The following is a 26,938-nucleotide window of genomic DNA, read 5'->3' on the forward strand; positions in this document are numbered from 1 at the left end:
TGTAACCTGTACACCAGGGGTGTCCAAACTTTTTCCACTGAGGGCCGCACACTGAAAAATCAAAGCAAGCGGGGGCCATTTTGATAATTTTTCATTTTAAAAACCAATACAATATATGTATAAAACATATACATTGGCCTCCACTCAGGCTTGATGTTTGGGGTTTTGGTCCAAAAAATATTTAAAATGTGTCATTATTCAGTATTATTATCTCTAGATCAACATTAGGTCTATCTGTCAATATAACGTTTTTAAAGATTTAAGTCGTATGCTCTTTTTGTCAAAGAAAACCCTGTTTTTTATGGAAAAAAAACACAAAATATGCAATATTTTCACCCAATAACATTTTTAAGAGGAATATTTCAGATTATATAATAATTGGAGCCTTAAAAAGGTCAATAACTCATAACACCATTGATTTTAATTCATTATTATTTTTTGAGCAATGACACTTAAAAACAAATCACACAAAAATTATTGGGGAACCAAAAGGGTCCTACTCATTAAAGTGTTAAAAAATAAATTATACATGTTTTTTTACTGTTTACTTTTAACACAATAATCTCGGGATCAACTTCAGATCTATCCGTCAATTATACGTTGTATTGTTGTTTATGTTTTTTGTTCGTTGTAGGCCCTTCTTTTAAAAAAAAAAAAAAAAGCTCAATTTTTTATATGGCAAACACATAATATGCAACATTTTCCCCAAAAAATATCTCAAAGTGCAATATTTAATGTGACGTAATTGGAGCCTTGGATAGGTCAATAATTCATAATACCATTGATTTTGATTCATTATTATTTTTTAAAGAAAGAAACAGCCTGCATGGCAGCTTTGTGTTATTAGAGTAAACATTGCAACATTTTCTTGTTACATTTCACCTGTTTGCTCTTTCATACCACTTTTTATGTTTTTAATTTTCTTAATCGTATTTTAAAATGGGCCGTGGGGCCCGTTAAAAAATGACCTGCGGGCCGCAAATGGCCCCCCGGGCCGCACTTTGGACATCCCTGCTGTGCACCATACGAACCTGCAGATGCCATGTTTCCTAGTTAGAACATCATCAAATACATTTTGCACAATAGAGGCCCTTGTAATGAACAATGATATTAAAAGTGATGCTTTGTTATACCGAAAAGAACACAATGGACATTACTTGATGTCCTCACTTTGGTATTTCCTATTTAATGATGTCACCTCAATATGTTAACGGCAGCTGTCATCATCACACTTTTGTTGTTTTTCTGGTGTATTATTAGATAGCAGCAGGAATATTTGCACCCCGTGTTTAGCTATCACGATCTACATGGCCTTTTAGAATAATACTCTAGGAAAGGACCTTTTAATGAGGGAAGTTCACACCTTTAATGAACCCTCCCACAGGAAAGAAGCAAGACAGAACGGCAGCGCTATTAGATCGGTGCTCGCAATGCCTGAATGGGAAGGCGATGTTTGTGCGCCTGATTATTTATCGACTTGTCTTGTTATGCCGCATGTGCGTATGGGCGGCTGAGCATGAAGGAGAAAGTAAATTACATTACCAACCTCCCGTGGCTACTAATATCATTTTCTCATGTTGTGTTTTCTCCATGCTTGAGTCGTAGTGAAGCACACACAGCTCCTTGCTTTGTTGTCGTGTGTGTGTGTGTGTGCGTGTGTGTGCGTGTGTGTGTGTGTTCTTGTATTTCTACCCTTCTTGAGACATCAACAAGGAAAAGTACCTTTCGTATGAGGACCCAAATCATGGTCCCAATACAGAAAACCATTGCATTTAATAGAGAATGTCTCATTTGCACCCCTGGTGGTGAAATCTATCAAAATGAGGCTGGTCCCGAAAAGGAGGGATTTTTCAAATTGACTGTGTGTCGCTTTTAAAAGTGCTCCCCCTCTGGTCAACATATGTAACAACAAGTGTGTGTAAGAAATTGAAATTCACCACCTTTGGCCAAAAAATGTGTCCACTTCTTTCTGTTTTTGTTATATTGCAATATTTTCTCATAAAAGTATTACTTTTTTATGTAAAATTATTACTTTTGAATGCAAAATGGTGACATTTGTCGTACAAAATTCCGACTTGTATCACAATATCGCCAATTTGTTGGTCTAGTAAAATATTTTTTGAGTAAAATGATGACTTTTGTCAAAATTTTGCTGAGTAAAAATTCCGATTGTTATTATAATATTGCCAAAAGTTTAAAGTTTTCTTATAAAATTGTGACTTTGGTGGAGTAAAATTACGACTCTTTTCATAAAATTGCCAAAATGTTAAGCTTTTCTTGTAAAATTGCGACTGTTATTGAGTAAAATTCCTACTTTTATCATAATATCGCACAAATGTTCAGTTTTTCTAGTAAAATTACGACTTTTATTATACTACTGCCAAAATTCCAAGTTTTTCTTGTGAAATTCCAACAAATTTTTCACAACAAGCTTTTTTATATTTGCATAGTATGTATATATTATTAATGTTGTAAATACTGGACAGGACAAAAAAAAATTACAAAAATAATTAATATTGTAAATACAAATCTTTATACATCTAGAAAGGCTGGTCCTAAAGAGGTAGGCATTTTTCTGAGGTCTCAAGAAGGTAACAAATACAAGAATGTGTGTGTGTGTGTGTGTGTGTGTGTGTGTGTGTGTGTGTGTGTGTGTGTGTGTGTGTGTGTGTGTGTGTGTGTGTGTGTGTGTGTGTGTGTGTGTGTGTGTGTGTGTGTGTGTGTGTGTGTGTGTGTTCTTGTATTTCTTCCCTTCTCGAGACATCAACAAGGAGAAGTACCTTTGATATGAGGACCGGTGAACAAGTTAGGACCCAAATCATGGTCCCATTACAGAAAACCATTGCATCTAATAGAGAATGTCTCATTTGCACCCCTGGTGGTGAAATCTATCAAAATGAGGCTGGTCCCGAAAAGGAGAGATTTTTCAAATTGACTGTGTGTCGCTTTTAAAAGTGCTCCCCCTCTGGTCAACATATGTAACAACAAGTGTGTGTAAGAAATTGAAATTCACCACTTTCGGCCAAAATTTATTTAAAAAAATATACCCCCGCGACCTTAAAAGGGACAAGCGGTAGAAAATTGATGGATGGCTATATTATACAGAGACATACTGTAATAACTCAAAGTTAATAATGAAGATTAAAAAACAGTTACAAAGAATTTAAAAAGTAAACTAAAATCCGTCTTTCTCACAATGTGTCGACTTCTTTCTGTTTCTGTTATATTGCAATATTTTCTCATAAATGTATAACTTTTTTATGTAAAATTATTACTTTTGAATGCAAAATGGTGACATTTGTCGTACAAAATTCCGACTTTTATCACAATATCGCCAATTTGTTGTTCTTGTAAAATATTTTTTGAGTAAAATGATGACTTTTGTCAAAATTTTGCTGAGTAAAAATTCCGATTGTTATTATAATATTGCCAAAAGTTTAAAGTTTTCTTATAAAATTGTGACTTTGGTGGAGTAAAATTACGACTCTTTTCATAAAATTGCCAAAATGTTAAGCTTTTCTTGTAAAATTGCGACTGTTATTGAGTAAAATTCCTACTTTTATCATAATATCGCACAAATGTTCAGTTTTTCTAGTAAAATTACGACTTTTATTATAATACTGCCAAAATTCCAAGTTTTTCTTGTGAAATTCCAACAAATTTTTCACAACAAGCTTTTTTATATTTGCATAGTATGTATATATTATTAATGTTGTAAATAATGGACAGGACAAAAAAAATTACAAAAATAATTAATATTGTAAATACAAATCTTTATACATCTAGAAAGGCTGGTCCTAAAGAGGTAGGCATTTTTCGGAGGTCTTAAGAAGGTAACAAATACAAGAATGTGTGTGTGTGTGTGTGTGTTCTTGTATTTCTACCCTTCTCGAGACATCAACAAGGAGAAGTACCTTTCATATGAGGACCGGTGAACAAGTTAGGACCCAAATCATGGTCCCAATACAGAAAACCATTGCATCTAATAGAGAATGTCTCATTTGCACCCCTGGTGGTGAAATCTATCAAAATGAGGCTGGTCCCGAAAAGGAGAGATTTTTCAAATTGACTGTGTGTCGCTTTTAAAAGTGCTCCCCCTCTGGTCAACATATGTAACAACAAGTGTGTGTAAGAAATTGAAATTCACCACTTTCGGCCAAAATTTATTTTAAAAAATATACCCCCGCGACCTTAAAAGGGACAAGCGGTAGAAAATTGATGGATGGCTATATTATACAGAGACATACTGTAATAACTCAAAGTTAATAATGAATATTAAAAAACAGTTACAAACAAAGAATTTAAAAAGTAAACTAAAATCAGTCTTTCTCACAATGTGTCGACTTCTTTCTGTTTCTGTTATATTGCAATATTTTCTCATAAAAGTATTACTTTTTTATGTAAAATTATTACTTTTGAATGCAAAATGGTGACATTTGTCATACAAAATTCCGACTTTTATCACAATATTGCCAATTTGTTGTTCTGGTAAAATATTTTTTGAGTAAAATGATGACTTTTGTCAAAATTTTGCTGAGTAAAAATTCCGATTGTTATTATAATATTGCCAAAAGTTTAAAGTTTTCTTATAAAATTGTGACTTTGGTGGAGTAAAATTACGACTCTTGATAAAATTGCCAAAATGTTAAGCTTTTCTTGTAAAATTGCGACTGCTATTGAGTAAAATTCCTACTTTTATCATAATATCGGAGAAATGTTCCGTTTTTCTTGTAAAATTTTGACTCGCGTTGAGTAAAATTACGACTTTTATTATAATACTGCCAAAATTCCAAGTTTTTCTTGTGGAACTGGGACCTTTTTCTTGTGAAATCCCAACTCATTTTTCACAATAAGCATTTTTATATTTGCATAGTATGTATATGTTATTAATGTTGTAAATACTGGACAGGACAAAAAAACATAAAAAAATAATTAATATTGTAAATACAAATCTTTATACATCTAGAAAGGCTGGTCCCAAAGAGGTAGGCATTTTTCGGAGGTCTCAAGAAGGTAACAAATACAAGAATGTGTGTGTGTGTGTGTGTGTGTGTGTGTGTGTGTGTGTGTGTGTGTGTGTGTGTGTGTGTGTGTGTGTGTGTGTGTGTGTGTGTGTGTGTGTGTGTGTGTGTGTGTGTGTGTGTGTATTTCTACCCTTCTCGAGACATCAACAAGGAAAAGTACCTTTCATATGAGGACCGGTGAACAAGTTAGGACCCAAATCATGGTCCCAATACAGAAAACCATTGCATCTAATAGAGAATGTCTCATTTGCACCCCTGGTGGTGAAATCTATCAAAATGAGGCTGGTCCCGAAAAGGAGGGATTTTTCAAATTGACTGTGTGTCGCTTTTAAAAGTGCTCCCCCTCTGGTCAACATATGTAACAACAAATGTGTGTAAGAAATTGAAATTCACCACCTTTGGCCAAAATTAATTTTAAAAAACATACCCCCGCGACCTCAAAAGGGACAAGCGGTAGAAAATGGATGGATGGATATATTATACAGAGACATACTATAATAACTCAAAGTTAATAATGAAGATTAAAAAACAGTTACAAACAAAGAATTTAAAAAGTAAACTAAAATCAGTCTTTCTCACAATGTGTCGACTTCTTTCTGTTTCTGTTATATTGCAATATTTTCTCATAAAAGTATTACTTTTTTATGTAAAATTATTACTTTTGAATGCAAAATGGTGACATTTGTCGTACAAAATTCCGACTTTTATCACAATATTGCCAATTTGTTGTTCTGGTAAAATATTTTTTGAGTAAAATGATGACTTTTGTCAAAATTTTGCTGAGTAAAAATTCAGATTGTTATTATAATATTGCCAAAAGTTTAAAGTTTTCTTATAAAATTGTCACTTTGGTGGAGTAAAATTATGACTCTTTTCATAAAATTGCCAAAATGTTAAGCTTTTCTTGTAAAATTGCGACTGTTGAGTAAAATTCCTACTTTTATCATAATATCGCACAAATGTTCCGTTTTTCTTGTAAAATTTTGACTTGCGTTGAGTAAAATTACGACTTTTATTATAATACTGCCAAAATTCCAAGTTTTTCTTGTGGAACTGGGACCTTTTTCTTGTGAAATTCCAACTCATTTTTCACAACAAGCTTTTTTATATTTGCATAGTATGTATATATTATTAATGTTGTAAATACTGGACAGGACAACATTTTTTTTTACAAAAATAATTAATATTGTAAATACAAATCTTTATACATCTAAAAAGGCTGGTCCTAAAGAGGTAGGCATTTTTCTGAGGTCTCAAGAAGGTAACAAATACAAGAATATATGTGTGTGTGTGTGTGTGTGTGTGTGTGTGTGTGTGTGTGTGTGTGTGTGTGTGTGTGTGTGTGTGTGTGTGTGTGTGTGTGTGTGTGTGTGTGTGTGTGTGTGTGTGTGTGTGTGTGCACTTGTTTCACCATCCTTGTGTGGACATACACTTGACAAACCACCCTTTCTGTGAGGACCTTTTGACTTGTGAGGACGTTTGCCTGGTCCTCACACCTACAGAAGTAAAATATTTTTTTTACTTTGTGTGTTTTGCATTCTGAAGTGAGGTTGCAACTCTCTACTCCCATCTAGTGCTAGATATATTTTTTTTCATCATTCTAGCTATAGTGGAAAGGGGGGCCCTCACAACCTACTAACCAAACGTGGGTCCACACAAAGTAGGCAAGAAAATGTATGTGTGTGTGTGTGTGTGTGTGTGTGTGTGTGTGTGTGTGTGTGTGTGTGTGTGTGTGTGTGTGTGTGTGTGTGTGTGTGTGTGTGTGTGCAGTCTCACCGAACAGAGAGGAGGTGGCCAGCTCGCCAATTCCATAGTGGTCGCTTTTATCTGTCGTTGGGCCATTAGATGGAGCCTGGCCATCCTGCACAGGTAACAGAAGTATATCATATAGAAGAGCGTGACATTTTAAACCCCAGCAAGTCTATTTTTGTCGCGTGAACTTTGTCTGTCTGTGCTGCAGGTGGAGGACTAGGTGCAGTCATTTCATCTGAAACAGGAGCATGTGCATGACTCCAGCACACCAACTCACCACCTTTGTATTCTGCAGAAGAAATTGACAATAACAGCCCACACTTACGCTGTTGTTTTGTTTCTTGCAGCATCCACACCTGCATGTTAAAGGTAGATCTTCTGTGTAAAACCCAACCAAAATAGATGCAGTCGATACAGGCAAGGGACACTGCGTGACTGACATTGATTTCTTTTTGTTCACCATTCCTGCAGGTGTTTTTACAAGGTGGTGCAAGTAGAAAGGATTGCCAGAAGGTAGAGGAGGCTCTTTTTTTCAAACAAAAGTTTTGGGACATCTTCCCTTGTTTTGACTGTCAGTAAGCAAGGCTATTCAAGTGGCGGCCCAGGAACGACAGCATACTGGCGCCTGAAATATGAGAAACACACTAGCATGCTCCTGTTGTGTAGAGCAGTGGTCCCCAACCTTTTTGTAACTGCGGACCGGTCAACGCTTGAAAATGTGTCCCACGCAGGGGGGGTTTATGGTACCGTAATTTCCGGACTATAAGCCGCTACTTTTTCCCCTCGTTCTGGTCCCTGCGGCTTATACAAGGGTGCGGCTTATTTACGGCCTGTTCTTCTCCGACACCGACGGAGAGGATTTCGGTGGTTTTAGTACGCAGGAGGAAGACGATGACACAATGATTAAAGACTGACTTTTCATATACCGGTAGGCTGGTTATTTTGATAACGTACAGGTGAGCACTTTGTATTACTTTGCACCGTTGTATTATTTGTACTCTGCACGAATGCTGTTCGCCATGTCAAAGATGTGAAAGTTTGATTGAATGATTGAAAGATTTATTGTTAATAAATGGGACGCTTTGCGTTCCCAAACAGTCATCTCTGTCCCGACAATCCCCTCCGTGGTAGCAGGAACCCCTATATACTACGCTAATTACACATCAAAACCCTGCGGCTTATAGTCGGGTGCGGCTTATATATGGAGCAATCTGTATGTTCCCCTAAATTTAGCTGGTGCGGCTTATAGTCAGTTGCGGCTTATAGTCCGGAAATTCCGGTATTTATTTATTTTTTATTTATTTTTGTCATAAAAAAATACAATCATGCGTGCTTACAGACTGTATCCCTGCAGACTGTATTGATCTATATAGATATATAATGTAGGAACCAGAAATATTAATAACAGAAAGAAACAACCCTTTTGTGTGAATGAGTGTAAATGGGGGAGGGAGGTTTTTTGGGTTAGTGCACTAATTGTAAGTGTATCTTGTGTTTTTTATGTTGATTTAATAAAATAAAAAATAAAACACTTTTTTATTTTTTTTTAATTTCTTGTTCGGCCCGGTACCGATCGATCCACGGACCGGTATCGGGCCTCGGCCCTGTGGTTGGGGACCACTGGTGTAGAGGAACACATAGGCTGAACCCTGCATTGACATTTTAACCTCCTCCTCCTGCTTGTTGCAATAAAACTATTGCAACAACACATCATCAGTAGGGTAAAACTAACCTGTCTCACGACAGTCTAAACCAGACCTGGGCAAATTAAGGCCCGGGGGCCACATGCGGCCCGTTAAGCTTTTCAATATGGCCCGCCGGACATTCCCAAATAATTTTTTTAGATTAGATCTTTAAGATGGAAAATGTAGCCGCCATTATGATGTGCAGTGATGTCTTGAACTACTGTATTTCCTTGAATTGCCGCCGGGTATATAGTATGCGCATACCTCGATTTACCGCCGGGTCAAACTCGTTTTGCAAAATAATTAGCGCATGCCTAGAATTACCGCCGGGTCAAACTTGTTTCGCAAAATAATTAGCGCATGCCTAGAATTACCGCCGGGTCAAACTCGTTTTGCAAAATAATTAGCGCATGCCTCGATTTACCGCCGGGTCAAACTCGTTTCGCTAAATAATTAGCGTATGCCTAGAATTAACGCCGGGTCAAACTCGTTTCGCAAAATAATTAGCGTATGCCTCGATTTACCGCCAGGTCAAACTCGTTTTGCAAAATAATTAGCGCCTGCCTAGAATTACCGCCGGGTGAAACTCGTTTTGCAAAATAATTAGCGCATGCCTAGAATTACCGCCGGGTCAAACTCGTTTCGCAAAATAATTAGCGTATGCCTCGATTTACCGCCGGGTCAAACTCGTTTCGCTAAATAATTAGCGTGTGCTTAGAATTAACGCCGGGTCAAACTCGTTTCGCAAAATAATTAGCGTATGCCTCGATTTACCGCCAGGTCAAACTCGTTTTGCAAAATAATTAGCGCATGCCTAGAATTACCGCCGGGTGAAACTCGTTTTGCAAAATAATTAGCGCATGCCTAGAATTACCACCGGGTCAAACTTGTTTCGCAAAATAATTAGCGTATGCCTCGATTTACCGCCGGGTCAAACTCGTTTTGCAAAATAATTAGCGCATGCCTAGAATTACCGCCGGGTCAAACTCGTTTCGCAAAATAATTAGCGTATACCTCGATTTACCGCCGGGTCAAACTCGTTTTGCAAAATAGTTAGCGCATGCCTAGAATTACCGCCGGGTCAAACTCGTTTCGCAAAATAATTACCGTATACCTCGATTTACCGCCGAGTCAAACTCGTTTCGCAAAATAATTAGCGTATGCCTCGATTTACCGCCGGGTCGAACTCGTTTCGCTAAATAATTAGCGTATGCCTAGAATTAACGCCGGGTCAAACTCGTTTTGCAAAATAATTAGCGTATGCCTCGATTTACCGCCGGGTCAAACTCGTTTCGCTAAATAATTAGCGTATGCCTAGAATTAACGCCAGATCAAACTCGTTTTGCAAAATAAGTAGCGCATGCCTAGAATTACCGCCGGGTCAAACTTGTTTCGCAAAATAATTAGCGTATGCCTCGATTTACCGCCGGGTCAAACTCGTTTTGCAAAATAATTAGCGCATGCCTAGAATTACCGCCGGGTCGAACTCGTTTCGCAAAATAATTAGCGTATACCTCGATTTACCGCAGGGTCAAACTCGTTTCGCAAAATAATTAGCGTATGCCTAGAATTAACGCCGGGTCAAACTCGTTTCGCAAAATAATTAGCGTATGCCTCGATTTACCGCCGGGTCAAACTCGTTTTGCAAAATAATTAGCGCATGCCTAGAATTACCGCCGGGTCAAACTCGTTTCGCAAAATAATTAGCGTATGCCTCGATTTACCGCCGGGTCAAACTCGTTTTGCAAAATAATTAGGGCATGCCTAGAATTACCGCCGGGTCAAACTCGTTTCGCAAAATAATTAGCGTATGCCTCGATTTACCGCCGGGTCAAACTCGTTTCGCTAAATAATTAGCGTATGCCTAGAATTAACGCCGGGTCAAACTCGTTTTGCAAAATAATTAGCGCATGCCTAGAATTACCGCCGGGTCAAACTTGTTTCGCAAAATAATTAGCGTATGCCTCGATTTACCGCCGGGTCAAACTCGTTTTGCAAAATAATTAGCGCATGCCTAGAATTACCGCCGGGTCAAACTCGTTTCGCAAAATAATTAGCGTATGCCTCGATTTACCGCCGAGTCAAACTCGTTTCGCAAAATAATTAGCGTATGCCTAGAATTAACGCCGGGTCAAACTCGTTTCGCAAAATAATTAGCGTATGCCTCGATTTACCGCCGGGTCAAACTCGTTTTGCAAAATAATTAGCCTATGCCTAGAATTACCGCCGAGTCAAACTCGTTTCGCAAAATAATTAGCGTATGCCTCGATTTAACGCCGGGTCAAACTGGTTTTGCAAAATAATTAGCGTATGCCTAGAATTAACGCCGGGTCAAACTGGTTTTGCAAAATAATTAGCGCATGCCTAGAATTACCGCCGGGTCAAACTTGTTTCGCAAAATAATTAGCGTATGCCTCGATTTACCGCCGGGTCAAACTCGTTTTGCAAAATAATTAGCGCATGCCTAGAATTACCGCCGGGTCAAACTCGTTTCGCAAAATAATTAGCGTATACCTCGATTTACCGCCGAGTCAAACTCGTTTTGCAAATTAATTAGCATATGCCTAGAATTAACGCCGGGTCAAACTCGTTTCGCAAAATAATTAGCGTATGCCTCGATTTACCGCCGGGTCAAACTCGTTTTGCAAAATAATTAGCGCATGCCTAGAATTACCGCCGGGTCAAACTCGTTTCGCAAAATAATTAGCGTATGCCTCGATTTACCGCCGGGTCAAACTCGTTTCGCTAAATAATTAGCGTATGCCTAGAATTAACGCCGGGCCAAACTGGTTTTGCAAAATAATTAGCGCATGCCTAGAATTACCGCCGTGTCAAACTCGTTTCGCAAAATAATTAGCGTATGCCTCAATTTACCGCCGGGTCAAACTCGTTTCGCAAAATAATTAGCGTATGCCTCGATTTACCGCCGGGTCAAACTCGTTTCGCTAAATAATTAGCGTATGCCTAGAATTAACGCCGGGCCAAACTGGTTTTGCAAAATAATTAGCGCATGCCTAGAATTACCGCCGTGTCAAACTCGTTTCGCAAAATAATTAGCGTATGCCTCAATTTACCGCCGGGTCAAACTCGTTTCGCTAAATAATTAGCGTATGCCTAGAATTACCGCCGGGTCAAACTTGTTTCGCAAAATAATTAGCGTATGCCTCGATTTACCGCCGGGTCAAACTCGTTTTGCAAAATAATTAGCGCATGCCTAGAATTACCGCCGGGTCAAACTCGTTTCGCAAAATAATTAGCGTATACCTCGATTTACCGCCGAGTCAAACTCGTTTCGCAAAATAATTAGCGTATGCCTAGAATTAACGCCGGGTCAAACTCATTTCGCAAAATAATTAGCGTATGCCTCGATTTACCGCCGGGTCAAACTCGTTTTGCAAAATAATTAGCGCATGCCTAGAATTACCGCCGGGTCAAACTCGTTTCGCAAAATAATTAGCGTATGCCTCGATTTACCGCCGGGTCGAACTCGTTTCGCTAAATAATTAGCGTATGCCTAGAATTAACGCCGGGTCAAACTGGTTTTGCAAAATAATTAGCGCATGCCTAGAATTACCGCCAGGTCAAACTTGTTTCGCAAAATAATTAGCGTATGCCTCGATTTACCGCCGGGTCAAACTCGTTTTGCAAAATAATTAGCGCATGCCTAGAATTACCGCCGTGTCAAACTCGTTTCGCAAAATAATTAGCGTATGCCTCAATTTACCGCCGGGTCAAACTCGTTTTGCAAAATAATTAGCGCATGCCTAGAATTACCGCCGGGTCAAACTCGTTTCGCAAAATAATTAGCGTATACCTCGATTTACCGCCGAGTCAAACTCGTTTCGCAAAATAATTAGCGTATGCCTAGAATTACCGCCGGGTCAAACTCGTTTCGCAAAATAATTAGCGTATGCCTCGATTTACCGCCGGGTCAAACTCGTTTTGCAAAATAATTAGCGCATGCCTAGAATTACCGCCGGGTCAAACTCGTTTCGCAAAATAATTAGCGTATGCCTCGATTTACCGCCGGGTCGAACTCGTTTCGCTAAATAATTAGCGTATGCCTAGAATTAACGCCGGGTCAAACTGGTTTTGCAAAATAATTAGCGCATGCCTAGAATTACCGCCAGGTCAAACTTGTTTCGCAAAATAATTAGCGTATGCCTCGATTTACCGCCGGGTCAAACTCGTTTTGCAAAATAATTAGCGCATGCCTAGAATTACCGCCGTGTCAAACTCGTTTCGCAAAATAATTAGCGTATGCCTCAATTTACCGCCGGGTCAAACTCGTTTTGCAAAATAATTAGCGCATGCCTAGAATTACCGCCGGGTCAAACTCGTTTCGCAAAATAATTAGCGTATACCTCGATTTACCGCCGAGTCAAACTCGTTTCGCAAAATAATTAGCGTATGCCTAGAATTACCGCCGGGTCAAACTCGTTTCGCAAAATAATTAGCGTATGCCTCGATTTACCGCCGGGTCAAACTCGTTTTGCAAAATAATTAGCGCATGCCTAGAATTACCGCCGGGTCAAACTCGTTTCGCAAAATAATTAGTGTATGCCTCGATTTACCGCCGGGTCAAACTCGTTTCGCTAAATAATTAGCGTATGCCTAGAATTAACGCCGGGTCAAACTGGTTTTGCAAAATAATTAGCGCATGCCTAGAATTACCGCCGGGTCAAACCTGTTTCGCAAAATAATTAGCGTATGCCTCGATTTACCGCCGGGTCAAACTCGTTTTGCAAAATAATTAGCGCATGCCTAGAATTACCGCCGTGTCAAACTCGTTTCGCAAAATAATTAGCGTATGCCTCAATTTACCGCCGGGTCAAACTCGTTTCGCTAAATAATTAGCGTATGCCTAGAATTAACGCCGGGTCAAACTCGTTTCGCAAAATAATTAGCGTATGCCTCGATTTACCGCCAGGTCAAACTCGTTTTGCAAAATAATTAGCGCATGCCTCGATTTACCGCCGGGTCAAACTCGTTTCGCAAAATAATTAGCGCATGCCTAGAATTACCGCCAGGTCAAACTCGTTTCGCAAAATAATTAGCGTATGCCTCGATTTACCGCCAAGTCAAACTCGTTTCGCAAAATAATTACCGCATGCCTAGAATTACCGCCGGGTCAAACTCGTTTCGCAAAATAATTAGCGTATGCCTCGATTTACCGCCGGGTCAAACTCGTTTCGCAAAATAATTAGCGTATGCCTCGATTTACCGCCAGGTCAAACTCGTTTCGCTAAATAATTAGCGTATGCCTAGAATTAACGCCGGGTCAAACTCGTTTCGCAAAATAATTAGCGTATGCCTAGAATTACCGCCGGTTAAGTCATGCACCTACTACATTTTTAGCGTTACCCCGCAGTTTGTGGTATTGCAAATGTTCGTTCAGCGTATATTTTACACTGGTATACAGTAATGTTTGTTGTTACAATCGTAGTTAAGAATTAAAGTAGCATGTTTTATTTTCAATTTGTTTTTCATGCGTTTTTACACACAGAAAAATGCGTACGTAATTGTTGAATGACCCCTTGTAAAAATAAAGAGTGTCACGTTATAATTGCCTTTTCAGACCCGAACAAAAAGAACTTCCGGGATGATTCATTGTGCTTTAAATGTTATTGCGGCATTAAGCGATGTCATGATGGTATCCTTACATCTCACTCAAATTTATAAGCGCATGCCTAAATTTACCGCATGCCTTTGGTAAGCGCCGGAGTGAGAAGAGGTTTTAAATTAATTACCGCCCGGGCGCTAATTCGAGGAAATACGGTATACAAAGTATTTCAATGGTTGGAATCTGCGCTTTTGAATGATATACTAGTTACTATGGTAATCTAATTAGTTACGATGGTAATCTAATTAGCAGCAGTTCAGACGAGGCACCAAGCAGTGTGGGTGGGGAGCGTTTCCACAGTGTTCCCAGAGCGGCCTGCAATGCAGGTGTCAGGGACAGACGCGGAAGGAGATTTTTACGACAAAGTTCTACAAAAAAAGTGATATTATATCAGATTGTAGGTGGGGTTTGTTTTTTACTCTTCGCGTGTTTGTTGCATTTTTGTTGTGTTTCGCTTGATTGTAAATAATGTGGATGGAGAGGGGGTGTGACGTTCATATGTTGTCAATATTCAGTGTTTTATCGTTCATAGTTAATATTGTAAATCCCACATTCTTTTTATTCATGTACATTCTGGGTGTCTCATTCAGTAGAACATGTAAAATTCCATTCCGTTTCCTAAGGCCGTCTGTCATAACGTTTTGAGCATTCAATCAGACATTATTGTGAGGTTTTGTATTAGTGTTTAGTGTTAAGACCCAAACACACACATATTGTACAGCAGATTGTCACAGCTTATATACGTGTGTGTGTGCGTGTATTTATATTTATATATATATATATACATAGATAGCTAGATATTCCGGCCCCCAGACACATTTCTTTCTCTAAATGTGGCCCCTGAGTCAAAATAATTGCCCAGGCCTGGTCTAAACCCAGCTCACGTTCCCTATTAGCGGGTGAACAATTCAACGCTTGGTGAATTCTGCTTCGCCATGATAGGAAGAGGCCCTTTCATATACATACAACAGGGATATTCAATTACCGTATTTTTCGGACTATAAGTCAGGAGCGACTTATGTGTGAAATTATTATCACATTACCGTAAAATATCAAATAATATTATTTAGCTCATTCACGTAAGAGACTAGACGTATACGATTTCATGGGATTTAGCGATTAGGAGTAACAGATTGTTTGGTAAACGTATAGCATGTTCTATATGTTATAGTTATTTTAATGAGTCTTACCATAATATGTTACGTTAACATACCAGGCACGTTCTCAGTTGGTTATTTAGTTGAGTTGAGTTGAGTTTGAGTTTATTTCGAACATGCAAGCATACAACATGATACATCACAATTTCCAGTTTCTCTTTTCAACATGTTCGAAAAGGAGTAGGAAGAAGCAGAGCTTATTTAATCCTACCCCTTTTCTTTACATAACAGTTGCTGAAACTTTTTTTTATTCACTTCCTGTTCTCAATTTTTTCACAATAAACTCCATAAGTAATCACAATAAAAATAAATAAATAAATAATAGTAAGAATTTAATAATAATAATTGGTGAAGAAAGTCATATTTCATATGATGAGATAAGTAAGATTACTTTAAGAATGAATGAATGAATGGATGAAATAAATTGAAAATGTTTGTCATGGTTCTTCTTCTTTGTACTTTGTAAACACTTTAAGTTTGAAGAGTTTCTTGAAGTGGATCATATTAGTACATTGTTTGATTGCTTTGCTTAATCCATTCCATAATTTAATTCCACATACTGATATACTGAAGGTCTTAAGTGTTGTACGTGCGTACAAATGTTTTAAATTACATTTTTCTCTAAGATTATGTTTCTCCTCTTTTGTTGAGAAGAATTGTTGTATATTCTTGGGTAGCAGGTTATAGTTTACTTTGTGCATAATTTTAGCTGTTTGCAAATTCACTATGTCGTGGAATTTCAGTATCTTTGATTCAATAAATAAAGGATTTGTATGTTCTCTATATCCAACATTATGTATTATTCTAACTGATCTTTTTTGTAACACCGTTAATGAATGAAGTGTACTTTTGTAATTATTTCCCCATATTTCTACACAGTAGCTCAGATATGGTAACACTAGTGAGCAGTATAGACTATGAAGTGATTTTTTGTCTAGAACATGTTTTGCTTTATTCATTATTGACGTGTTTCTTGCTACTTTATGTTGTATATTTTTTACGTGAGATTTCCAGTTCAATTTATCATCAATCATTATACCTAGAAATTTGGTTTCATTTACTCTTTCAATTTCTATTCCGTCTATTTGTATTTGTGTTTGACTTTCTCTTCTACTTTTACCGCCTCATATAACTTTATGCCTCATATAACGTACACTTATTCAGCCTGTTGTTCACTATTCTTTATTCATTTTAAATTGCCTTTCAAATGTCTATTCTTGGTGTTGGGTTTTATCAAATTTCCCCAAAAAATGCGACTTATACTCTATATATGTTCTTTTTCCTTCTTTATTATGCATTTTCGGCCGGTGCGACTTATACCCCGGAGCGACTTATAGTCCGAAAAATACGGTAAATTGTTTTGGGGGCCACATTTCCAGAAAGCTAAAGACCAGTGGGCCAGACTTCTCCCTTCACTATTGGTCTTGTTTTGTATATTCCGGAGAACCAGCGTCCTCTACAGTAGACATTTTATTTTGGTCTGTTTATTTTGTCAGAGTTTACAGGCGCGGTCTGCTGTTTTTCAGGACCTTCTGCAAAAATTGGAGTCTCTCGAGTTTATCGAACTGAACTCGCCAGTTGAATAGCCCAAATTATGAAAAAGAGAGGACCTAAAACAGAGCCTTGTGTCACGGCCCTGTGGCACTCATCTGTGCGCTCATCAGAGTGCACCTCCCGAGTACCTCTGCCTTCCTTCCACGTGACGAGCTGTGCGTCTCGTCTCCCCTGTGATTCCCCTCTGGTTCTCTGGCTGCCCCTTGGATCTCGACCTCCCGCCTGGACACGGACCTTTTGACGCCTCGCTATACCCCCGACTACCTGCTTGTCTCACAGATCTACGAGCCTGCCCTGCCCCTTTTGGACTTGCCTCTCGCTCAACACTCTGGTAACACTCAGCAGTTAATTCCTACACATAGTCACACACATGTACACCCTTTCACCCTTTTGGCTCAGTCACACTCCATACCCTTGTTTGTTAATATTATTATTTGTTATTTATAAATATATATATATATATATATATATATATATATATATATATATATATATATATATATATATATATATATATATATATATATATATATATATATATATAAATAACAAATAATAATATATATATATATATATATATATATATATATATATATATATATATATATATATATATATATATATATATATATATATATATATATATATATATATCAGTGGTTCTTAACCTGGGTTCGATCGAACCCTAGCGGTTCGGTGAGTCGGGCTCAGGGGTTCGGCGGGGGTCAAAACACACCCGACTCATCGTGTAAATACAAACTTCTCCCTATAGGGCGTATTACGGATACGGCAACAGCTGACTGATTTGCAGGTGTGTAATTTGTTGTGAGTTTATGCACTGTGTTGGTTTTGTTGTTTGAACAAAGTGATGTTCATGCACGGTTCATTTTGTGCACCAGTAAAAAAACATGGCAACACTTTAGTATGGGGATCATATTCACCATTAATTAGTTGCTTATTAACATGCAAATTAGTAACATATTGGCTCTTAACTAGTCATTATTAAGTACTTATTAATGCCTTATTCTGCATGGCCTTATTATAACCCTAACCCTCTAACCCTGACCCTAACCCTAACCAAATAACTAAATTAAGTCTTTATTACTTAGAATATGTACCCCTAGTGTCCAAATAACTCTAAATTAAGTTTTTGTTACTTAGAATATGTTCCCCATACTAAAGTGTTACCAAAAACATATAACTTAGTCTTGAATTTGAAAAAAAAAAACATTTTATTTTTCACTAAAGAAGGGTTCGGTGAATGCGCATATGAAACTGGTGGGGTTCTGTACCTCCAACAAGGTTAAGAACCACTGATATAGGTTATATATTGTATATATTGTTAATTTACATGCAGTCGGCTTTCATCCCCCAGCCAATTTTTTTTAGCCCAATGCGGCCCCCAGGACAAAAAGTTATGCTTCAACTCTGTCAAAAAGCAGTACAAAATAACTATATGTTTATTGTTTTTTTGTTTGCTTGATATTTGTTACAATATAAACTGAAAATATCATAATAACAATACCTGAAATTTGGTGTTGCCAAGTGACAGCCTCTGAACATCCAAAATCCCTCCTAAGACTTGCCTCTCACGTCCATGCTTTTGCCACCGAGTACTTCTTCCACTCAATCAACTCACTTTATTCAATACTTTTTTTTTTTTGCTGGATTTTTGTTGACATTCCGTCTCTTTAATGAAACAGAACATAAACTTAGATTACGTGCTGTTCATGTTTTTGCCAGAACAGTATAAGCTAAACTAACTATTCCCCCACTGTTGGTGACTGAGCAAAGTGAGTTAGCATCCTTACATGAACAAGGCCGATTTGTGTGACCCTTGACTGACCTTGTTGGAGGCTGCAGGCTGACCGTCGTGCAGCACCGTCATGGGATAGTGGAGCTCTGCGGGGAAATCACATGCAAACACTGCTGTTACCTTTCTGCCATCTTCAAGACCTTAGCACAGTGCACATTCTATTCATTTGCAGGGCCAGCGGTCGAGGGAGGCCCACTTTAGACGAGACGAGAGAGAGCGCTGAATCCTCAAACATTCATTAAAGTGGAGCTCCTTGGCATGCACAACTTGGCTTTGGACCTCGCTGCCAACTTCATTTGTAACTGATGGTGATGATGAGGCGCATACGAATGACAAGAGCAAATGGGAATTAACACCGTTAAAAAGGTCAGCGGGCACACACACACACACACACACACACATACACTGAGGGTTTCTCCTGAGAGGTGGGATCAAACAATTGGCTGTTGCTATGGCAACGCTCCAGCAACAGGAGGTGTGCGATAACCTTAAATTTACTTAAGTCTAAACACAGTCCCAAATACACATTCACTCTACATCATAGTCACATATAAGACACTGTCATATGAAAGCATATCTATCTTTGACATTCTTTTTCTTTAGGGTTGTCCTTTTATTAGTGATAGTCCGTTTTTGTACTTTGCACTTAAGTCTTTAAGACACATTTAAATACTATGTATCAAATCTAGATGTACAGTAATGCAACATCCACCATTCAATTTTACCTTTCCACGAGGATCATATATTTTTTGTTTATCATTATAATTTTTACTGCACATATGGTATGTTACTTTGTATACAGTACAATTGCATTTGCTTTATTGTGTTTTTGCTTTTTTAATTAAAAATACATACTGCAAAAGCAAACGTTTTTATGGGGTTGGGTTACTGCAAAACTTAACTGTAAAATAATTCAGAAAAATAATAATGACATATTGACAATAATGATATTTAACACATACTACTACTATCACAGCTCCAATAAATAATAATAGTAATTAATACATAATAACAATCATGATAATAATTAACACAAATACCACTACTCCTAATAGTAGTAATAATAATTACATAATAACAACAATAATAATAATAATTAACAAATACTACTACTACTACTACTATGCATAGTAGTACTAATAATAATAGTAATAAAATCATAATAATAATGATGATAATATTAACACAAATACTACTACGACTACTAAAAATAATAATAATAATAATAAAACAATTATGATTACATACATAATAATGGTAATTACCAAAAATACTACTACTAAAAATAAATAAATAAGGGTAATAATTAACACAAATACTACTACTAGTAATAATAATAATATGAATACATAACAATATTAATAATAATGAACTAGTACAACTACAACTACGAATAATAGTAATAATAATGATAGTAATAGATACATAATAATGCTGTTTTAATTAAAAATAAATACTGCAAAAGCATACGTTTTTATGGGGTTGGGTTTCTGCAAAACTTAACTGTAAAATAATTCAGAAAAATAATAATTACATAATGACAATAATGATATTTAACACATACTACTACTATCACAGCTCCAATAAATAATAATAGTAATTAATACATAATAACAATCATGATAATAATTAACACAAATACCACTACTCCTTATAGTAGTAATAATAATTACATAATAACAACCATAATAATAATAATTAACAAATAAAACTATTACTACGCATAGTAGTACTAATAATAATAGTAATAAAACCATAATAATAATGATGATAATATTAACAAAAATACGACTACGACTACTAAAATTAATAATAATAAAATAATTATGATTACATACATAATAATGGTAATTACCAAAAATACTACTAATAATAATAAATACATAAGGATAGTAATTAACACAAATATTACTACTAGTAATAATAATAATATGAATACATAACAATATTAATAATAATGAACTAATACAACGACTACTACGCATAATAGTAATAATAATGATAGTAATAGATACATAATAATGCTGTTTTAATTAAAAATAAATACTGCAAAAGCATACGTTTTTATGGGGTTGGGTTTCTGCAAAACTTAACTGTAAAATAATTCAGAAAAATAATAATTACATAATGACAATAATGATATTTAACACATACTACTACTATAACAGCTCCAATAAATAATAATAGTAATTAATACATAATAACAATCATGATAATAATTAACACAAATACCACTACTCCTTATAGTAGTAATAATAATTACATAATAACAACCATAATAATAATAATTAACAAATAAAACTATTACTACGCATAGTAGTACTAATAATAATAGTAATAAAATCATAATAATAATGATGATAATATTAACAAAAATACGACTACGACTACTAAAATTAATAATAATAAAATCATTATGATTACATACATAATAATGGTAATTACCAAAAATACTAATAATAATAATAAATACATAAGTATAGTAATTAACACAAATATTACTACTAGTAATAATAATAATATGAATACATAACAATATTAATAATAATGAACTAATACAACGACTACTACGCATAATAGTAATAATAATGATAGTAATAGATACATAATAATGCTGTTTTAATTAAAAATAAATACTGCAAAAGCATACGTTTTTATGGGGTTGGGTTTCTGCAAAACTTAACTGTAAAATAATTCAGAAAAATAATAATGACATAATGACAATAATGATATTTAACACATACTACTACTATCACAGCTCCAATAAAAAATAATATTAGTTAATACATAATAACAATAATGAAAATAATTAACACAAATACCACTACTCCTAATAGTAGTAATAATGATTACATAATAACAACCATAATAATAATAATTAACAAATAAAACTACTACTACGCATAGTAGTACTAATAATAATAGTAATAAAATCATAATAATAATGATGATAATATTAACAAAAATACTACTACGACTACTAAAAATAATAATAATAAAATAATTATGATTACATACAAAATAATGGTAATTACCAAAAATACTAATAATAATAATAAATACATAAGGATAGTAATTAACACAAATATTACTACTAGTAATAATAATAATATGAATACATAACAATATTAATAATAATGAACTAATACAACTACAACTACGCATAATAGTAATAATAATGATAGTAATAGATACATAATAATGCTGTTTTAATTAAAAATAAATACTGCAAAAGCATACGTTTATATGGGGTTGGGTTTCTACAAAACTTAACTGTAAAATAATTCAGAAAAATAATAATGACATAATGACAATAATGATATTTAACACATACTACTACTATCACAGCTCCAATAAAAAATAATATTACTTAATACATAATAACAATAATGATAATAATTAACACAAATACCACTACTCCTAATAGTAGTAATAATAATTACATAATAAAAAACATAATAATAATAATTAACAAATAAAACTACTACTACGCATAGTAGTACTAATAATAATAGTAATAAAATCATAATAATAATGATGATAATATTAACAAAAATACTACTACGACTACTAAAAATAATAATAATAAAATAATTATGATTACATACATAATAATGGTAATTACCAAAAATACTAATAATAATAATAAATACATAAGGATAGTAATTAACACAAATATTACTGCTAGTAATAATATGAATATGAATACATAACAATATTAATAATAATGAACTAATACAACTACAACTACGCATAATAGTAATAATAATGATAGTAATAGATACATAATAATGCTGTTTTAATTAAAAATTAAAACTGCAAAAGCATACGTTTTTATGGGGTTGGGTTTCTGCAAAACTTAACTGTAAAATAATTCAGAAAAATAATAATGACATAATGACAATAATGATATTTAACACATACTACTACTATTACAGCTCCAATAAATAATAATAGTAATTAATACATAATAACAATAATGATAATAATTAACACAAATACCACTACTCCTAATAGTAGTATTAATAATTACATAATAACAACAATAATAATGATAATAATAATTAACAAATACTACTATCAATCATCAATCAATGTTTATTTATATAGCCCTAAATCACAAGTGTCTCAAAGGGCTGCACAAGCCACAACGACATCCCACATACGGGCAAGGAAAAACTCACCCCAGTGGGACGTCGGTGTGAATGACTATGAGAAACCTTGGAGAGGACCACATATGTGGGTAACTACTACTACTAATACTACGCATAGTAGTACTAATAATAATAGTAATACAATCATAATAATAATGATTAACACAAATACTACTACGACTACTAAAAATAATAATAATAAAATAATTATGATTAAATACATAATAATGGTAATTACCAAAAATTCTACTAATAATAATTAATACGTAAAGGTAATAATTAACACAAATACTACTACTAGTAATAATAATTATATGAATACATAATAACAATATTAATAATAATGAACTAATACTACTACTACTACTACACATAATAGTAATAATAATGATAGTAATAGATACACAATAACAATATTAACACAAATACTAATAGTAATAATAATCAATCAATCAATGTTTATTTATATAGCCCTAAATCACAAGTGTCTCAAAGGGCTGATAAACATAAAACAATTATAATAACACACATAATGATGATTACCAAAATTACAACTATGATTAATAATAAATACATAATATCAATAATAAGGATTATGTTTGACATAAATACTACTACTGGTAATAATAAATACATAATAATGAAAATAATAATTAACACAAATATTACTAGTAGTAATTTTAATATGATGAGGATGATAATAATAAACTATATATAATGGAATAATGATAAATACAAATGAAATAATCATCAAATAATTGTTCAAATTAAATAATTCTGTCTTCATTCAATGATATTTGCTTCACCATTTGTCCCCGTCCTTGTGGCGTTCAATCCCACCATCTCTTCCCTCACATGCATGCACAAACACACCCCTGCTGTCCTATCTATGTGTCTGCTAGCTTCTCACATATATGAATATTTTCCGAGTGCATCGCAGTTTTAGACTCATGAATATTTCACAAGAGCAAATAATAAGTTGAAAAATGTATAAAAGAAGCAGATCTAACATTAACAATAGAGGGCGGGTGCTGGGTGAGAATGTTGTTAGTAAACATCACCTCCTCTCAGTGCCATCCAAGCATGCAGCGTCAGAATGCAAATAAGATGAGCTTTACATGGATTTATCATATCGTGAAGCCATTTGCTCACAAAAGCCTTTATCAATCTGGCACACCCCTCCCTGGAGAACGGGAGCAAATAAGTTTTTGGCATGGATTGGTTTGCTTCCCACTCATAATTTCCATGATAGATTCAGGTCATGAATAAGCCTGTCAGATTGTATTGGGGGGGTGGGGGGTGTAGACACTCCAGCTCCGCATTGGAGATGTCAGCGATGTCAATCAGTGTTACGGGGATGACATGACGAGCAGCGCTCTTAACTTTTCCAGTTCCACACCCACACCTTTACAAGGACACGCATGCACCCTGCCACTGACCTTTGTGACCTGTGCACAGGCAGCCCCCCATGGTTCCTGCAACGCCTGGCGGTTATCTGGTCCCCATGGTGGCGGAGCTGGATCACATCGGGAGGGCGAGAGAGGCAGGAGTTGAAGAAGAAGTATGTCAGCGGAGAGAGGGCAGACCAGACGATGCTAAAGGCGGCGGTGGCACGTAAGTGCGAAAGCCACATGAGCTGTCGGCTGATGTTTTTCTCTGAGAGAGAGGGCAGAAAATGGGGGGGAAAGTATGAATGCACATTTGGTGACGTCTCCAACAAATCCCCTCCCCTCTGCATCACGATTGTCCTCCTGTTCTCACAAGGAGGGAAAAGCTGTGAAAAGTGTGTGCAACATAATCGTTTTTTTTTACACAAATAACACAGCAAAATCTTTGCCAGGTCAAAAGCAACAAAGCGGGCTTATGTTTTGTTTGTTGGCATTTGTTTCCTACTTCTTGTATAGCAAAAAGTCCTGAATGACGCACTGACTAGAATAGTTGGTTCCTACCAGGATGCAAACCTCATGAAAAAAAAAACCAATATCAAGCAAAATAATGGTAATGGTAGGTTTTTTTATTGTCTGTCGACAACACACTTGTGTCGTCGTCTTCTTATTATTTTTGTACGCTGTCAATGACTGGACTTGTGTGTAGGGATGTCCGATAATGGCTTTTTGCCGATATCCGATATTCCGATATTGTCCAACTCTTAATTACCGATACCGATATCAACCGATACCGCTATATATACAGTCGTGGAATTAACACATTATTATGCCTAATTTTGTTGTGGTGCCCCGCTGGATGCATTAAACAATGTAACAAGGTTTTCCAAAATAAATCAACTCTAGTTATGGAAAAAAATGCCAACATGGCACTGCCATATTTATTATTGAAGTCACAAAGTGCATTATTTTTTTTAACATGCCTCAAAACAGCAGCTTGTAATTTGGGACATGCTCTCCCTGAGAGAGCATGAGGAGGTTGGGGGGGGGTTGAGTTGGGGGTAGCGGGGGTGTATATTGTAGCGTCCCGGAAGAGTTAGTGCTGCAAGGGGTTCTGGGTATTTGTACTTTGGACAACCAGGTATGGTGAAGATAAGGTCCTTTTTTTTTTAAATTAATAAAATAAAATAAGATAAATAAATTAAAAACATTTTCTTGAATAAAAAAGAAAGTAAAACAATATAAAAACAGTTACATAGAAACTAGTAATTAATGAAAATGAGTCAAATTAACTGTTAAAGGTTAGTACTATTAGTGGACCAGCAGCATGCACAATCGTGTGTGCTTACGGACTGTATCCCTTGCAGACTGTATTGATATATATTGATATATAATGTAGGAACCTGAATATTAATAATAGAAAGAAACAACCCTTTTGTGTGAATGAGTGTAAATGGGGGAGGGAGGTTTTTTGGGTTGGTGCACTAATTGTAAGTGTATCTTGTGTTTTTTATGTTGATTTAATAAAAAATAAAAAAAACGATACCGATAATTAAAAAAACGATACCGATAATTTGCAATATTACATTTGACTCTACTCTACTTGTGTGTTTACATGGATTATATCACTTTTCTTAGATTTACCAAAATATTTACCAAAATAAATAAATAATGAATAAAATGTATTATTCAACATCCATCCATCCATCCATTTTTTACCGATGGTCCCTTTTGGGGTTGCGGCAGGTGCTGGAGCCTATCTCGACTGCATTCCACATTATGCACATTATGTTTCTTAACTACGCTACATTCAAGTATGTTGCACGTTTACACTTGCAATAATTCAACATGTCTGGAAAAAGGAATAGGAAGAAGCCAAGTTTATTGAATCATATACCATCTCTCAATGTCTCAGCAACCACTGATTGTTTACTTCCTGTGTTAAATATATAATATCAACATTAAAGCATGTACGAATGTGCACCTAATACAGTAGTAGCTCAATTTACGAGCTTAATTGATTTAGTGACAGAGCTGGGGCGGTATTGCTCGGTTAATAGAGTGGCCGTGCCAGCAACTTGAGGGTTCCAGGTTCGATCCCCGCTTCTCCCAACCTAGTCACTGCTGTTGTGTCCTTGGGCAAGACCCTTTACCCACCTGCTGCCAGTGCCACCCACTGTGGTTTAAAAAAAATGTAACTTAGATATTGGGTTTCACTATGTAAAGCGCTTTGAGTCACTAGAGAAAAGTGCTATATAAATATAATTCACTTCACTTCAGCTCTAAGATACAAAACACTTGTATCTCAAATCAATGTTGCCCAATGAAATTTATTAAATAAAGCACAATTTTAACTTGTACAAAGCCTTTTAAAATGAACAAAACAACTTTTAGATAAGAAATATTGTATGAAAAACTTTACAATAGTATGTAATACAAACAACTACAGTAGTTTTCTAATAAAAATGTACAGTATTTACCTTAGAGAGTGGACTCCGTGGCTCGGTTGGTAGAGCGGCTGTGCCAGCAACTTGAGGGTTGCAGGTTCAATCCCCGCTTCCGCCATCCTAGTCACTGCCGTTGTGTCTTTGGGCAAGACACTTCACCCACCTGCTCCCCGTGCCCACCCACACTGGTTTAAATGCAACTTAGATCCTTGTTTTTCAGCCGTGCCGTGGGAGATTAAGTAATTTCACCTATTTGGGGTAAAAATATTTTTTGCAAACCAGTAATTATAGTCTGCAAATGATGTGTTGTTGTTGAGTGTCGGTGCTGTCTAGAGCTCGGC

The 26,938-nt window shown here is 35.7% G+C and overlaps 1 protein-coding gene across 2 annotated transcripts in view; it reads right to left on the bottom strand.

Moving 5' to 3' along the window:
- The window catches only part of fam131c (family with sequence similarity 131 member C), a 45,001-nt gene extending 20,583 nt beyond the window's left edge, over nt 1–24,418 (bottom strand). For both annotated transcript variants that reach the window (XM_062052244.1, XM_062052242.1), the window contains exons 1-3: nt 24,205–24,418; nt 18,642–18,697; nt 6,801–6,885 (exon numbers count right to left, since the gene is read on the bottom strand). In XM_062052244.1, the coding sequence (XP_061908228.1) occupies nt 6,801–6,885; nt 18,642–18,697; nt 24,205–24,235 (172 nt within the window). In that variant the 5' untranslated portion in view covers nt 24,236–24,418. The remainder of the gene's footprint in view (nt 1–6,800; nt 6,886–18,641; nt 18,698–24,204) is intronic.
- Between the last annotated feature and the right edge of the window lie 2,520 nt (nt 24,419–26,938).

Source organism: Entelurus aequoreus, linkage group LG07 (assembly GCF_033978785.1).
Source record: "Entelurus aequoreus isolate RoL-2023_Sb linkage group LG07, RoL_Eaeq_v1.1, whole genome shotgun sequence".
Taxonomy (NCBI): Eukaryota; Metazoa; Chordata; class Actinopteri; order Syngnathiformes; family Syngnathidae; genus Entelurus; species Entelurus aequoreus.